At 30.2% G+C, this 17,528-nt stretch overlaps 1 protein-coding gene across 1 annotated transcript in view; it reads left to right on the forward strand.

The window, feature by feature from the left end:
* Window positions 1–13,807, forward strand: part of LOC129911755 (acetyl-coenzyme A synthetase) — a 32,308-nt gene extending 18,501 nt beyond the window's left edge. Inside the window, exons 2-6 of the mRNA XM_055989665.1 lie at window positions 9,781–10,519; window positions 10,591–10,745; window positions 10,811–10,979; window positions 11,042–11,231; window positions 13,153–13,807. Of these exons, the coding sequence (XP_055845640.1) occupies window positions 9,781–10,519; window positions 10,591–10,745; window positions 10,811–10,979; window positions 11,042–11,231; window positions 13,153–13,601 (1,702 nt within the window). The 3' untranslated portion in view covers window positions 13,602–13,807. The remainder of the gene's footprint in view (window positions 1–9,780; window positions 10,520–10,590; window positions 10,746–10,810; window positions 10,980–11,041; window positions 11,232–13,152) is intronic.
* Window positions 13,808–17,528: the final 3,721 nt, after the last annotated feature.

The raw sequence follows: 17,528 nt of genomic DNA on the forward strand, positions 1-17,528 counted from the left end.
ATTCTAATTAGATTCAGCCTTTTGAATTTGAAGTGTGGGACTTTTTTTACGTCACGACTCACGACCACAACACTTAGCATGACATGACAGTCTTATTGAATAATGAACTGCATGTGTACATTATTGACTGCGAGCGCGAGAAGGCGTAAGTCAAAATATAAACTGAATGTTTCGGCGTTTTGTTGCCAAGGAAGGCATACCCCTGCCATCAAAGCAAACATCTACATAAATTGCAAAGCAAAAAGAAAAGTGAAACGAAAGTTTTTACTTCCGATTTTATTGTTTGGTGTGTGGTTCACCTTAGTGAACTTTTAAGCAGTTTAAAAATAAATCTTTTTACTAATTTTTTTAGAGAGTCATTCTCTGCAGTTTTGGGAGGATGTAATTTTTCTGGGAATCACTGATTTGTTTTTGTTGCAAAAATAAAATAATATTCATTTAATGAGTGTGTCATTGGCTTGTGCAAAGACAAAAATACCTACAATACAATAAGACTTTTCGTCTGAAGAAGCAATGAACCAGTGTCGTTGAATTTATTTGTTAAAATTTGAGATTTTAAATGACAAATTTTATAACATTTTTTGTTTTTGAATTTTATGTTTCAAATATAAATTTTTTCTTTTCTTAAATTGGTCAGAAGTTATAACAATTAACGTTTAGTAAAACAGTCATATGCTTTATGCAATAAAATAGAAATTAACTGTTGCTGAGAAAAATAACCGAGTTCATATATGTATTTAAATGAAATTACCTATATACTTTAGCCCAACAAATCAAAGGAATAAGAAAAATTCGTGTTTTTAAAAAATGATTTTCGATAGCCTGTATTTCAGTAAAAAATTATCTTATAAACTACGCGAAATCGCGCAATCGGTAGAAATATCCTAAAACCAAAATTTAAAAATAAAATTGTTTTTATTTCGGTTCCTAGGAAAATTGGAATTGTTTGTTTTATAGAAAGGCTATTTATTAAGCTCCAATTTTTTTTTTATTTTTTATCATCATCAAACCAAAAACCATTGTTTTGACTTTAAATTGTTATCAATACCACAACAATCACTTTAAATCACTTTAAAGAAAATTCAAGAATACTTTAAAGTATCTTTTTAATTTTCTGCAAAGAAATACATAAATAATTTTTTGCTAGACATTTTTTTTTTTCTTTGAGATCAATAATTAAGAAATGGTATCAAAATTAGGTATTTTCATGATTTTTTTAAATGATCCGCTATTTTATAGTTATGAACGATAAGAATAAAGTAAGGTTAAATTTTTTAAGTTTAATATACCAAAATTACATATTTTTTCATAGAACAGTTTTCCACTTTTTTGCAATTGTACTTCAAATCTATCTATAACATTTGCAAAGTAAAATTCTTTTAGGAGTTTATTTGAGCATTTCATTAATAAATATCGTTCAAATTTAAAATAAATCATAGAAAAACTAAAATTCAATTCGTAAACCCAATCGTCCTTTTATTATAATACAATATATTCATTAGAATAAAAATCGGTCACTACGGCGTATGCGTGATATTTTTCGCTATAGAAAAAATTCAATTGTGAATTATAAATTTTTCATTCCTGACCTATTTTTATTTTTGTGAAGGTTAAAATCTGAAAAAAATCAAGATTACATAATGTTTGTTCAGAAACCTAAATAATGAACTAAATCAGCACCCTCTTGCGCTTAAGATAGAGACTTGAAATGTTACAGCGTTAATACTATAGATTACCTGGAGGCCCTACCGAATTTCGAAAAAGAAATATTTTTTTGACTAGCCTTGCCTAGAAGATAACAGATTTCTTTTTAGGCTCGTTTTGAAAGCTTCAATTACTATTTGAAAGTTAATCAAGAAAAGAAACGACCCAAAATTTTAAGGACATTTCTTGTAAAATGCACATTCTTATTCATAAGCAGCTGTGTAACAAACTAGTTGGTAGGTGACAGATGACTCTTATTGTTTTGACTTTTTAATCGTTATTTCAGAGAGTTGTTAGAGCGGACCATTTTAATTACGAATTTATAACTTTTTTCTACAAAATGTGTGCAAAATAATAAACTACTTTAAACTTTGAAGTTGTATCAGTCCATTATGAGCTTTCGTCCGCTTCGCGAAATTTTTGCATGAAAGCATAAGTTCCGCTTTCGTTTTTTTCCTCATTGACGAAAAAGTTGGAGCTATGAATCCAATTCGAAACACTCATTATTATTCAATAGGCTTCATTAAAGTACCACTTTTGTCGAATCAGCAATTTTTGTTATGTCAATGTAAATAGCTATTTTTTTTTGTTTTTTTTGTTTTAGGATAAGAAGACATCAATTTTAGATAAGAAAATTTAATTACTTAGACTGATACTGATACGAAAGTTATCCGTTATCATAAAACAAAAAAGCAAAATTCAATTTCTACCAGTACTTGAATTTCTACTGAATCATTCATTTTTGTGCCTATCGCAGATCACATCACTCCATTAAAGTCTAGACGCAAATATCAGGATTTGAAATTTTTGTTTATTTGATCTCTGACATAACCTCTCTTTAGGTCTAGAGGTGATGATACTTTCCATCCAAATTCAGTTTGCAAAAGCAAAAATATTGTACAATAATTACAAAACAATCATACATACACATGGAATTCCCACCATCAAATTTGTATATTCATTATATTCGTTAATGTATCTTGAAGATAAAAAAAAACATGATTGTATACACATTTATTTCCTCTACCTGATTACTAACTAAATCTTCGTTTCAAACACTTCATCTACATTACGCAGAGAAATGTAAGGAAACACGCGATTATAATCGCCCGATTCTTCCGACCCAATCCAATAGTGACTGAGTGAACTCGCGCCACTTTTACCGGCCACGATATAGCGTGCTGTCTGTGCTGCAAATTTTGTAGATACTTTCATTTGATAGTGTGTTCTCGTGTTAAACTCATGTTTTTTTCAGGTTTTTGTTTGTATTATTTTGCGGTTCTCTGCAGAATTTAATGTTTACCAAATAATAGAAAAAGCTCTCTCTCCCAACTAAACAAATACAAATTGAAGCTTTTGTTATTTAAATGAACTTGTCTGCTACATTTCAATTTGAATTTTATTTCATTATTATGTATGGTTTCAATTACAAATAACAGAAAAAGTGTGGCACTATAGTGACAAGAATTCAATTAAATAGTGTGAAGTGCTTTCACAAAAAACGATGACAATCACAAACGGTCATTAGAATAATTTCCAGAATTTCTGATATTTTTGAAAGCTATTGCAGATGAAGACGAAAAAGTTACGAAAAACTACCTTTTTATAATCAAATCACAATAGAAGGCACATTCAGAAAATAATTAACTTGATTTTTAGTCAGTTTCATTAATATAAAGAATTAAAGTAAAATGAAAATGACTAATAAATATTTTAGATACCTTTGTCAGTCATATTTTGAAATTTTTTTTTAAGTTTTTTTTCTCGACACTAAACCAAATCTTTAATTTCCAAGATATTTAAGATAAAGATACTTTGAACTACAAGAACAAGTACGTGCGACCCAGTCGTGCATTTTATTTTTCATGGATCGACAGGGGTATAGTTAAAAGGCTTAAACCAAATTTCTCACCACCTGATCATTCTTTTTAGCGGAGCTTAGCGGAGCTATTCACAAAAATGAATTTTTTTTTTATATTTGACTTCTTAGCTAATATCTTTGCTCCAGTTTGTCGTAGACCAATAAATAAACATACATTCTCTTCCTAATAATATTTTCTCTTCCTTATAGTAATTTCATTGTATTAAAATGAATAACTACAAAATGGCAGCCAGTTTAAGTCAAATTCTAGTTGTTTAAAACACACATTTTTTTCGTTTTTATTTCGAAAAAAGCTTATATTACATTTTTCTAACCAATTTTATAGCCGAGTTATTATCAAAAAACGATATTTTTGGGTGTTTTTGCACCAAATAGAGCAACAAGGTTGGGGCAATTAATTAGCAACAAAATATTAACCTAGTTTGAATGCGCTTAGTTGATATAAACTTAGCGAAATACTCAATATACAAATTGATGTTACTAATTTAGCAACAAAATAATAAACTACTCCCAATTCGATTTGCGAAAAGTGCTTTTCTAAGTTCATACTTATAAAGCCTGGAGGTCTTTTAGCTTAAACTAAATAATTTTTTGATAAAATGTGCAAAAAAACGTGAAAAAAATATTGTCGTCCTGATTTTTCCTGTCCGATGAGCTCAATTAAATACAAACAAAATTCCTTGTATCTCACCACATTAGACTGCATCTGCAGTCAAATGACGATACAAAAAATTAAATCCACAAAACTAAGCCGCCAAGTTCAAGTTCAATATCAAGTTATGCTGATTGAACTGGAAACTTAGTATTCATAATAAAGTGACATCAAATGATCCCAATTTTTCTATGCAGCTTTAAATCTTTTAAATGCAGTGTGAGTACATTTTGCTGTTTTTATTTTTACTTGATTGAGGTCAAACAACCCCCTTTGGGGTATTCCACTTTCTTTTAGATTTGTGAAGTAGAGCACGATTTTAATTTGGTCGTGTGCCAATTGTGGATATGTCGATGGTTTAAGCTTTTTTCAGATTTAGTTCGTTGTTGTTCAAAATCAATGCGGAATTTTAGGTTAACCAAAGAATACTTTTTTCCTTTATGTCTTTGAGGAATAAAATCTGTTTCATCTAAAGATAAAAAAAAAAACGCACGAAACCCTCTTTTTTTCAAAAGTTAATCTTATTTCAAAACAATTACTATGGATTAAACCGTGTCGAATGGAACCTCAACTTCATCACAATGCACCGACAACTTAGGACCCTTGAAGGTAGCTAAAGATTAAACTCATTGTAAAGAAATATTTGTTAGGACTCAGATATAATTTAAACTGTTAAGCCCCCACAAATATATTAGTAGGTAATTATACTAGTGTTTCCGATCATTTGTCTACAAAATGGTAATTTATTTCCCGGAATGTACGAGTAAATGACAGATAAGAGAAGCTTTGATAAATTGTTTCACCTACATCCTACATACATACATTACATGCATGTTATGCTAATAATAAATGTGACGATAATTTAGTTCTCTTTTTCAATTATTATCAAGGAAACAAAGATAGCATATCGTCTAATTAGCGGGTATTTTATTAAATTATGCAAATATTATAGAAAAACTTGTGTTGATGGCATAGATATCAAATGGGCGGCACATTTTGCTTCTTTATTATCGCATAATGTGGATACGTTTTTTTTCAAATAACTCATAGATATTGATAGTTTGTCAAGAACTTGTCTAACATCAATCAACTTTTTTTTTCAGTAAGGGTTTGAAATGTATAGAGTTCAACAGGTGTTTAGGGTAAGGTATAAATCTTACCACAGTTAGGAATATTACTTACTTTACTGAAGTATTTTTTCACCGACTGGGATAAAGTTTTATTGTATTTTTATTATTACTCCATTTTAAATATCTAATTCCGTTTAGTTTAGTTAGATCATGTCACACATGCGATGCGGATACAGAATCATGGAGCTTTAATGATTTATCACAGGTAAAATAAAAAAAAAATATCTGTCTTTCATCCAAGTGCATTTCGTGACTTGTTTAAATGGATAATAAAATAGGCAACTTCAACAATCACTTTTAACTTGGTTCTTTGTTTAGTAGCTTAAGTATACATTAATAAATTTATGCATATTTTAAAGTGGGAGATTGTCAATGGCCAACCTTGATATTGACCCCCATATCAAGAAGTAACTGTGTATGTAACTGTACAAAAAAATAGAGATTTTTACTTTTATTGTTAGGTTGGAAAACCAAAAATAAACCTATTGGTTTGTTCATTTATTAATGTTTTTTTAATAAACGAATAAATTTTAAATTTGCATGTCGTAGACGGAACTGATCTGCTAACGGGGTAAACCTCATTAAAGGTCTCGATGTGTGTAGTAATGGGCTACAGTTTAGAGAGTAAATATTCTCAAAAACCGTCAACTAAAGCCGTGTTTTTTTTTCTATAAACTCAGTTACCCATTTTTTATTTTAAACGTAAAACAAAATAAACCTAGTATATAAGTAAGTAGTATTTGTTTTGTTTTTATTTGCTCATAAAATAAAAAAATTGTTTGGTACTGAGTTGTAGAAAAAAACTGGACTTTTATACTGTTATTGTTTTAATGTTTGTTATCTATTTATCTATGTTTTATTTATAGAGTATAATACTTGATATTGCTCCTTAATGAGATTTTAGCTGGGAATTAGACTTAGAAAACAACTGTATATACGTAAATTTGTCCTCTATAAATATTAGGACGTTAAAAAAAAATTTGTTTTGATTTTTTCGGAACCAGGTTCAAAAGTTTCGTTTAGACCCAAAAATAGGTCCCTGAAAATTTGAGGTTTTAATATTAATGTTAAGTACTTCCGCATCACACTTTTTTATTTCTCATAAGAATAACACAGACATTTTTTTTTACTTCTGATTCTAGAGTTATAACTAATGAAGGATAAACTCCACTGCCATGCGAATCAAAGATTTTTGTAGAAGTTGAATTAAGATATATTTATCTTTGACCCCGAATAACTTCTGTTTAAGTTGATTAAATGAAAAAAAAAACATTGTATACCTTTTTGTAGAGCGTTCAATTCTCTACAAAAATCTCTGATCCGCATGGCAGAGTGTTGAAATACTGTACTGTGTACTCATATAATCAATTTAAGAAAAAATATTTTTCAATAAACAAGTTTGTTTGATAAGCTACTTAGGCTTATCAAACAAACTTGTTTATTGAAAAATATTTTTTCTTTACTTCATTAAAATTATTCAAACTGTTCACATCGAATTATTTATTTTATTTTAATATTCTTCTGGAACAAGCTTAATTTACTACAGGTTATGGGACCAGCAAATTTCTAGAAGAATTTGTATTGAATAATTAATATTTGTTTTTTGGTGATCCTGGTATCAATTGTAATTACGTGCAATGGGAAACGACAAGAATTTTTTGACTTCGATTGAAAGGCTAAAGGGACGTGAAAATTATTCCACATGGAAGTTTGCGATGCAGACATTTTTGGAACTGATATAACTGCAGCGAATAGCACTAAAATGAAGGTTGAATCTTCTGGTTCGGTGAAGTTACTAGCTGATGTAAATGGAAAACCGAATATGATCGAAGTAAAGAACGTTTTGTGCATTCCGAACTTGACAGCGAATCTTCTATCTGTAAGTCAGATGACAAAACGTGGACATATTGTTGAATTCTTTACAGATCGATGTGAAGTTCGAGACCAACAGAAGAACATTTTGGCAACAGCTTCCATGATTGATGGTTTATATCGCCTGTATAGTTTGCAACATTGTGGTTTCATTGCAATTGCATCAGATGAAAGTAGCGAGACTTGCCATCGGCGGTTGGGTCATTTGAACTATCAGGACCTGAAGAAAATGAAGTCTGGTGCTGTTGAAGGCATTTCGTTTCTTGAAGACAGTGGGGAACATGTTTGTGTCACTTGTTTGAAAGGGAAACAATCAAGATTGCCGTTCAAGAAAGCTGGCTCAAGATCAATGGCGCTTTTAGAAACAGTACACGCTGACTTAACAGGGCCGAAAATATTTCAATTGGTGGAGCTCGCTATGCATTTGTTTTGGTTGACGATTTTAGCAGAAAAACTTTTACCTATTTTCTTAAATCGAAAGATGAAGCATTTTCTAAATTCTGTGAATTCAAGGCTTTGGTTGAGAAACAAACCGGAAAACAAATCAAGAAATTCCGATCAGATAATGGGACTGAATTCTACAATCAAAGGTTCAATAAGTTGTTTAAGGCATGTGGTATTTAACGGCAGACGTCAACGCCATACACACCACAGTAAAATGGGCTTGCAGAGCGAACAATAAGAACTTTGATCGAGCGTGCAAGGTGCATGCTACAAGATGCAGATCTTCCGAAAAAGTTTTGGGCTGAAGCGATGTCAACGGCGACGTATTTAAAAAATCGTTCAATATCTCGTGTTTTGAACGACAAAACGCCAATTGAAATATGGACCGGATCAAGACCAAATCTAAGCCACTTAAGAATTTTTGGGTCGCGTGCAATGGTACATGTTCCTGCTGAGAAAAGAAGAAAATTTGATCCAAAATCCCAGGAATTGATTTTTATTGGTTATTGCGAGGGTACCAAGGGCTATCGAGTGTATGATTCTTCAACCAACCGTGCTATACACAGTCGTGATGTCATTTTCTTGGAAAAAGGTAATTTTTCTGATTCAAATCATACTAACGATTTTGTTGTGTACGATAGTTCTGTAACTGAAGAAGAAAATTCTGGCACTGCGGATACAAGAGTTCAGGAAATTGATCAGGTGGCAGAAGTGAGTTCGACTGAAAGTTTTGATGATTTAAGTGGACGAGAGTGTTTGCTTAGAAAGGCAATATATGGGTTAAAGCAAGCCATTCGTCAATGGAATGCGAAATTGAATGATTTCATGGTTAAGTCTGGATACACTCGTTCCAAAACAGACGCTAACGTTTATTTTCGTCATAAAAAGAAGAATATGGGTTTATTTTAATTTAGAAACTTAATGAACATATCTTTTTGTTATTTAAATAATTTGGTTAATGTTTGTATAATTTATTTAAATACTAGATTGTTTGTTAAAACTTAATTTGTTCATGTCATATTTTGAGATTGTTAATTTTTTAACTTATTTAATTATTAATGAGTGCATTGATTAAGTGGGGATGTTGAAATACTGTACTGTGTACTCATATAATCAATTTAATATCTAAGTAGCTTATCAAACAAACTTGTTTATTGAAAAATATTTTTTCTTTATTTCATTAAAATTATTCAAACTGTTCACATCGAATTATTTATTTTATTTAAATATTCTACATGGGATAACTTGGCTTTTTTTAATACTTTTTTATTAGCCTCACTTGTAACTGACAAACTAACAAACTAACTAACAATAATGTAATAAGGTCTTGGAACTATGTAAGTTTTGACCCACTTCCAGTTATCGTATCGAACTGAAACTTTGTACATTATGTAGTTCGGATGACAACACAATATTTTGGTGATACGGACCCTGGAGAGGGGCATTGGGGGTCGAAACATCCCAAATCAATTTAAGTCTATATATGTACATGTACATAGGTATGCAGTATGGATGCAAAAATATAGGTTTTTCAAGTACGAGCGAAAGAGAGGAGCTTTGGAGGCTAATACAACCCAAGTCGGATTGGACCTACTTTCAATCATGATAGGTTAGACTAAAAAGTAAAAAAATATAATAGGTAAAGAGTTAAGTAACGTTTCAATGACCTTTTAGGTACACGTTTCAATGACCTTTTAGGTACACAAAAAAAAAAAACTTTATAAAGTAATAAAAATTTATAAAAAATTTTATTTTCCCAGCTTTTTTAAATTCGCCTTTACAGTAGAGTAACTCAATGTTTGTTAAAACTTTTCAAGGACGTTTCATGATATCATACCAAATACAACATTTTCACCGAATTTTATAGATACCTATTGCGTTTTATTCACAGTTTTTTCGGTACAGGTTCCAAATTCTCCTATATCCCTCGAAAAGTAGTTTCTCAAAATGAAAACGGGATTTTCTTGATTTTTTATTGGTATGACAAATATCATTAGCGTACAAATATATTGTTTTCGTTTATAATATACATACCAAATATCTTATTTACTTATATGTATGTAATAACTGAAATTATTCCTTTTTAATTTTTTCAGGGAAGGCAACCATCCTGATGACTATTCACGTGGTCTAACCTATCGCAAGCTCCTCGAAGAAGTATGCCGTTTCGCGAATGTTTTGAAAGATCATGGCATCAAAAAAGGTGATCGTGTTTCGATTTACATGCCAATGATCTTAGAGCTACCAATTGCCATGTTGGCATGTGCCCGTATCGGTGCTGTACATTCCATTGTATTTGCTGGATTTTCATCCGATTCCCTAGCGGAACGAATGTTCGATTGTAAGGCTAAGATATTGTTAACAGCCGATGGTGGCTGGCGTGGTGAAAAACCACTCTACCTGAAAGCTATCTGTGATATTGCGTTGGAGAAGGTCGAAGAGATGGGTCATAGTGTGGAAAAATGTATTGTAGTATCGCATTTGAAACGGGTAACCCCGTGCAAGGAAAACTACCAAGAAGAGGACATTCCATGGACGGATGATCGAGATTATTGGTGGCACGAAGAAATGGAAGACAAAGAACCTGCTTGCTATCCTGAATGGATGGCCGCTGAAGATCCATTGTTTATGTTATATACCAGTGGATCGACGGGAAAGCCAAAGGGTGTTTTACATACTACAGCTGGGTATTTGCTTTATGCTGCAACAACATTTAAAATTGTATTTGATTATAAGCCTGGTGATGTGTTTTGGTGCACAGCTGATATTGGCTGGATTACTGGGCACACTTATGTTGTGTATGGTCCTTTAGCAAATGGGGCTTCTTCAGTTTTGGTAATTATTTTCTAACAAGGATTTTTTGATATTATTTTTAATTTGTCCTTTTTTAAATTTTCAATTTTTAGTTTGAAGGAACGCCATTTTATCCAGATAATGACCGTTTCTGGGAAGTTATTGACAAGTACAAGGTCTCACAATTTTATACAGCTCCAACAGCTATTCGTGCTCTGATGAAATTTGGAGATGCACCCGTCAAGAAGCATAAACTTAATGAATTGAAGTGAGTTTTGAGCTAACATAGTAAATGCAAAAAATTGTATATTTACATGTATCTTTAATTAACAGGGTTTTAGGTAGTGTTGGAGAACCTATCAATCCTGAAGCTTGGCTTTGGTACTATAGATTAATTGGCAAAGAGAGATGTTCAATTGTTGATACATTTTGGCAGACTGAAACTGGTGGACATGTGATAACTCCACTTCCTGGATGTACTCCAATGAAACCTGGTTCAGCGGTAAGGATAAAATAGTTGACTTTAAATAAATCATGAAGTAACTTCTCTTTTTAATATTTTAGTCCTTACCATTCTTTGGAGTTAAGCCAACTTTATTAGATGAGAGTGGTATTGAAATAACTGGTGAAGGTGAAGGATATCTTGTATTTTCACAACCTTGGCCAGGCATGATGAGAAGTTTATACAACAACCATGAACGATTTGAAGACACATACTTTTCCAAATTCCCAGGATATTATTGCACTGGAGATGGTAAGTTATTTTTTTGTATTTACTTTGAAACTAGTTTTTATGAATATAAATCGGTTACCTCTTATGCAAGAAATATGCTACCAGCTCTCGGTCTACATAAATATGTTTAAAGTTTTGTTACTTATAAATTTTTGTTTTTGTCAATTTTTGTGAAGTTTGACTTACTTTACCTTGAAATATCCAAAACCAATGGAACATTTTTGAAGGTTAAATGAAAACAAATAATATGTAGCTCAAAATGCGCTTAAATACCAAAGAAATCCTTTTTTAATAGGGTTTTCAAGTTTAGATTACTCCTTTACATTGTTGGTGATATTTTTTGAAGGTTTTTGTGAGGCATCTCTAAAGCTTTAAAGCTTGCATTGAAAACGAATTCAAATGCATTGGGTCAGAAAGGTGGAAAACTAAGAATTTATCAATTTTCGACCTGAAGTACAATATTTATTGCAAGTTTAGAACTGATCCTTTAGTGGTGAAAAAAATACGTTCAACTTCGCGCTAACAATTCAATCATCAAAGATAATTATTGATTAGGCCAACTCCTCTGATTGTATTTGCTTAAAATTTGCGATAAAAAAAGTTCCACATACGCCACAGTGACCCTGACAAAAAAAAAAAAATTTAATATATCGCTGACTATAAATAACGAAACAGTTGCCATTATCAATCGAGGTTTAAGTCATGTTGGACAGGTCCAACATGTAATACAAAGTAATAATAAAAAACGTCAGCAAAGCAAAACTGTATGATGAATTTTGGAAACATTTTAAGTGAATCCAATGTAAAATTGTAAATAAAAAAAAAAAATAAAAATTGTAAATAAAACATAATTAAAAGTGACAAAGGTATGTATAGTGTAAATGCCAAAATCGTTGAAGACCATAATAATTGATATTATTATAATTAAATATTCCTAGAAAGAGTCACATGCATATTTTTTGTTTTATTTGTACTGCATTTTACAGGGTACTCCTGTATTTTGAAGGCACTTAGGCCGCGTGTGAATTTCGTTAAATAGTTAACACCGTGTAAAATTTTTGACACTATTGAGGTGAATAAAAAACTTTCAGCTGTTAAAAATGTATTGGGCTCCTGGACCTGGTTAAATTTGGGTTAAATTTTGTTTGCAGATGGTTTTGTTTTGTTTTTTGTTTTATTAAAAACGAGTATCATGGCAGAAAAAAGGCAGAAAAAAATTTAAACAATAATCATATAGCTGAAATTTTTTTTATTAACCTCAATAGTGTCAAAAATTTTACACGGGGTTTCATATACCTGAAACCATTATAAAAATATTCAATGTTGAAAATTACATTTTCTCTTAACCCAAACAATAGATCTAACATAACTGCGTTTTTAGTTTTTCTCAAAAAATACGGATAATGGAAATATGGTCTTTACATTGTTTTAAATCGCCGATGTCGGCTCTTCCCATTTCTCAAAAATGGCTCTAATGATTTTGATAAAATTTTGCATACGTAATATTCAATTGCAGTAAAACTGCATTTTTAGTTTTTCTCAAAAAAGTCAAGTCAAATAAAAAAATTTTATTTAACTAACATTTGGCCTCCATACCGTCTCTTCCCCTACATCAACCAAATTTCTTAAAAATTTGTATAGAGGCAGCTCTTATAATCTACAAGTAAGCTAACATAAAAGTGCTTTGAACTGCAAGAGCAAGTACGTGAGGCCCCAGTCGTGCATTTTATTTATTTCAAATAGAAGTTTTTAACTGACTTTCAGAACTATAACTTTTTGTAAGGCTTTTAACTTTTTTCGAATAGTAGGTCACTAGTTTATGCGAGTTTCAAGAAAAAATTCCTTTTTATATGTATTGTATTTATACCCATATTACAACTCATTTACTGAATTTTGATCTCTGCCCTTTGTAATTTTGATATCTATTAATTATATCTTTCAGGTGCTCGTCGTGATGCTGATGGTTATCTCTGGATTACCGGCCGTGTTGACGATATGTTAAATGTTTCTGGTCATCTTATGTCAACTGCGGAAGTTGAGTCAGTACTAACCGAACACAAACGAGTTTCCGAAGCAGCAGTAGTATCTCGCCCTCATCCTGTTAAAGGTGAATGTCTTTATTGCTTTATCACACCCAATGCAAATGAAACTTTCGACAAGCAACTTGTGGCCGATTTAAAGAAATTAGTACGCGAACGTATCGGTGCATTTGCCGCACCTGATGTTGTCCAACATGCTCCAGGCCTGCCCAAGACACGTTCGGGCAAAATTGTACGAAGAGTTTTGCGAAAAATCGCTGTCAACGATCGAGAAATTGGAGACATCTCAACTCTTGCCGATGAAGGAATTGTAGAACAACTTTTCCTCAATCGGCCCCAAGAGGCAAAGTAAACTTAATACTCCTCCCCACTCACCACACACGGAGATAGTTCAACACAAGAAAAATGATGTAGAAAAAAATATTATAAATTTTTCTCTCCTAACCTCTGTCACTCTGTACATTCTGTGTTATTTTGTCAAAACAAAAAATAACAAAAAAAAAACTAAAGATCTATAAGCTGTTATACAAATTCCAACATAAATTTTAAATTATACAATACACTACCTAATATTAAATTTATATATTAGGTAAAAAACAATTTTGTAATTATATTTTCCTTTCTTTAAATACATTTTCATTGATTTAAGTTTTTAAATTTACAAACAAAAATTAATTAAATTTTTATTTTAGTTAATTAATTTTTATTTAAGTAAAAGTTGTATGTTTATAGTTATTGTATTATTTATATAGCACTTTTTGAATATCTTTTAATGCATATCTTAATAAATAATGTGTAATTTTCTATAAAATTCATGTTGTTGTTTTGATTACTAATTTTTGTTTACTGTTTTTTCTTGTTTTTAATTTGAAGCAGAGATAATAAAATTATTTTTAGGTTATTTAGTTTGTAGTTTAAATTATGTACTCAGTTGTTGTAGTTATTAAATAAAATATAAAATGTTTATATGTACAATTGTTTGTTGAAAATATTACATTAAATATTCAATTGAACACGTAGTTTTTCATTTACTGATCATAATTATTTTTGTACATTTTTGTCTTTTGTAGTTGTTTATTTTGTTTGAATAGTTTGCTCGTTTGTAGATTAATCATTGCACACTGTTGATGTTGAGTTATTTGTTCACAAGCTTAAACCGAAATTAAGGACGGGATTCAATATAAAGTTTCATTAGAAATTAATTTTTGACAAAACATTCTGTTTCTCGTTAAAACACAGTGCTAAAATCATTTTTTCTATAATACTTGGTTAGAAAAATATCCATGATCAAAGATAAAACGATCAATTTCCATTGCTCATCGACAAGTGATCAAATCAAAGTTTTAAAAATAAGTTCAGTCGAAAAAATGTTTTTTAAGGCAGCACATGCTTAAAAAAAATTTCGTCTTAAGATCTTAAAACTAGCTCTATCTGAAAACTGCTTCATGTCTCTAATTTGAAAATTTTTAACAAAGATACATCCATGAGAAACATCGCTAAAAATTTTGAGAGTTTGTTTGATCCTTAAACTTTTCCCTAAAGAAAGATTTTGAACACATCAGCCCTGAATTATTAATTATGGAATTTCACGAATAATGGTTTCTACAATCAAGATTCTTTTAGAAAGAAATTGAAGCTGTTGGATTCCGTTTTCGTGTGTTTAAATTTTGGGATAAGCTAGTTTTTTTTTTTTGTAGCGACAAAATTTTACAAAAGTTTACAAATTACAGAAAAAAAGCTAGCACCGCAACCTGAAAAAACCGACAAACATGACGTCACGTGCAGACAACTCCGCCTTTTTTTTAGTATTTTCAGACTGCATAGTTTGTCGAAAAAATTATTCGTTTTTGAAGATCACAAAAAAAAAAGTATCTATTAGGTTCCAAGTGCAGTCCATTGAAAATTAGAAAACTGTTAAATCGCATACAAATTTAAAAAAAAGTCGTCTTTTAAATGGCTACTAAATAAAAGAGTGTGAATAACTTGGGGCTAAGAGATTAAAGCAAAAACAAGAAATTCTATCGGAATCGTCAATGATTCTATCCCTTAAAAATTGGTGTTATTATGTCTATAGAATTATAGTTAGCTCTCGCATGACACATTTTCTGAATTAAATACAAAAGATCTTGTGATTGATGTGGTTTTTAGGCATATTTCAGTAATTAGTTAAAAAGTATGTATTAAAGAATTTGAATATTTAAGATCAAATTGTTAAATTTAAACAAAAAACAAATTTAATAATGGATTTCAAATGAATTTAAAAACAGTTTCAGAAGTTAGTTCTTGCGTCTTTGACTTTGCTGACCTGAATCTTTAATGATAGTCATTTTAAGGATTCTGACTAACAGAAATTGAAATTATTTTAAAAAAGATAAAAAAGGATAAAATGGGTCATGTGGAGAGATATGGTCGACATTTTATTGGGTCTGAAGGACACTTTTTTTTAACAACAATTCAAGTGGACAGGTCATTTCAAAAATCACAGAAAAAATGTTGCAGCAGTCAAGGAAAACTATTTTAGTAAGGATTTTTTCGAGCTGAATATGGGAGGAGGAGATTACAATTTACAACACTCCTGCCAGATCTTTGCTGTATGATCCAGTTGCAATACCAAGAAGCAAATTTTCGTCACAATGTCAGGTTTGTATGGACAACAAGACGAAGTTTTTTTTATCTATTGATAAAGGTAGGTAAATGAAGTTTTAATATTTCACTTGTTTTTCACATTTATTTTATCAACCTCTGCTTCGATTTAAAATTTTTATTTGTTTTCTTTACTTTTGTATTACTTTACAATTTACAAAAAAAAAACTAGTACAATGCACCATTTTTTAAATATTGTTTAACTTTTCGAGAAAGTGTTATTTTATAAGTACTTTTAAAATATCTATGTATATTTTCAATTGATGTAGCTTTGCACCTTGTATACCTTTAAACAAATTTAATGTTCTCAAACCCAAAAATAAACTATATAAACTAATAAAGAAAAAAATATATTTACTAAACCAACAAAAAAGTGCTTACAATACAAAACAAATACATATCATAGAATAAACTAAGTTCTAAAGTGTTTACAAAATAGTTTTAGTGTAAACTTAAAATTAAAAAAAAAAAAAACAAACAAAAAAAGGAAAAGGTTTTTTTTTTTAATGCAACTGCCCTGCAACGAAATACATATCATTCCATAAAATGGGACAAAATTTAGAAACAATTTTTTAGATTGTACCTATAGAATATGCAAAATTATTTTAAAACAATTTAGCCAAAAATTATAACTTTGGAAATGTTGTTCAAGAGAGAGGAAGTACCTTTACCTATTTCCATTTTATGTGAAAAGGTTATTCAGTTTATTGTACTCTTTATTCAATGTTTTAGTGTTCCTACGTGTTGATTATGTTAACAAAATAAAAAAAAAAAAAACAAGAACTATAAAATATTATATCTAACAAAATAATTGTATGCTTACTGAGTGTATAAAATAAAAGATAATACGTACATTATTATATGCAGATGAAATAGCTTTATGCAGATATTCTATTAGTGTGTTGATGTAATTAATAAATCTGTACATAAAACTGATATTGAATTATACAAAAATTAAAGAAAAAAAAAGACACAATTGGCGTTTGTATTTTTATTTTATTTTCATTTAATGTTAGTTCCATCTAAATTTTGTATTTAAAATTAAAATAGGTAAGGTTCATAATTGAAGTGGTAAATCTGACGGATTACACTATTTATCGAAATAACAAAATAAAAAAATACTTTTATCGGGACTAAGGGATGTACATTTTGAGCTCCGTGAAGCTAGAACTGCGACGTCAAAATTTTTGAACCAAACTTGTCTAATGCGTTGTCCACCGTTTGTCCATGTTTGCCCACCAAAAATTTTCGTTTGTCCACCCTTCAAAAAAAATTTTTATAGGAATTCTGAAAACTGAAAAATCGTCTAATACTTTTTTTTCAAAAATTCAAACTTGACCACCTCGAGAAATGCATGCAATCAAAAATTCATAGTTTGTCCACCCTACTTTTAGGAGATATTTAAAAAACAAATTTTGTATTCAAAAATTCAAAAGATTTTAGGGGACTTTGAATTTTTCAGTACAAAATTTGTTTTTTTTTTTTAATATCTTCTAAACGAACCTACTTTGAATTTTTCAGTACAAAATTTGTTTTTTAAATGTTTTATAAACTTAGGTTGGACAAAAGATGATTTTTGGTATATGTAAACAACTTGAGGTGGACAAACGACAGAAATTTCAATTTTTAAAAAAAA

Source organism: Episyrphus balteatus, chromosome 2 (genome assembly GCF_945859705.1).
Source record: "Episyrphus balteatus chromosome 2, idEpiBalt1.1, whole genome shotgun sequence".
Taxonomy (NCBI): Eukaryota; Metazoa; Arthropoda; class Insecta; order Diptera; family Syrphidae; genus Episyrphus; species Episyrphus balteatus.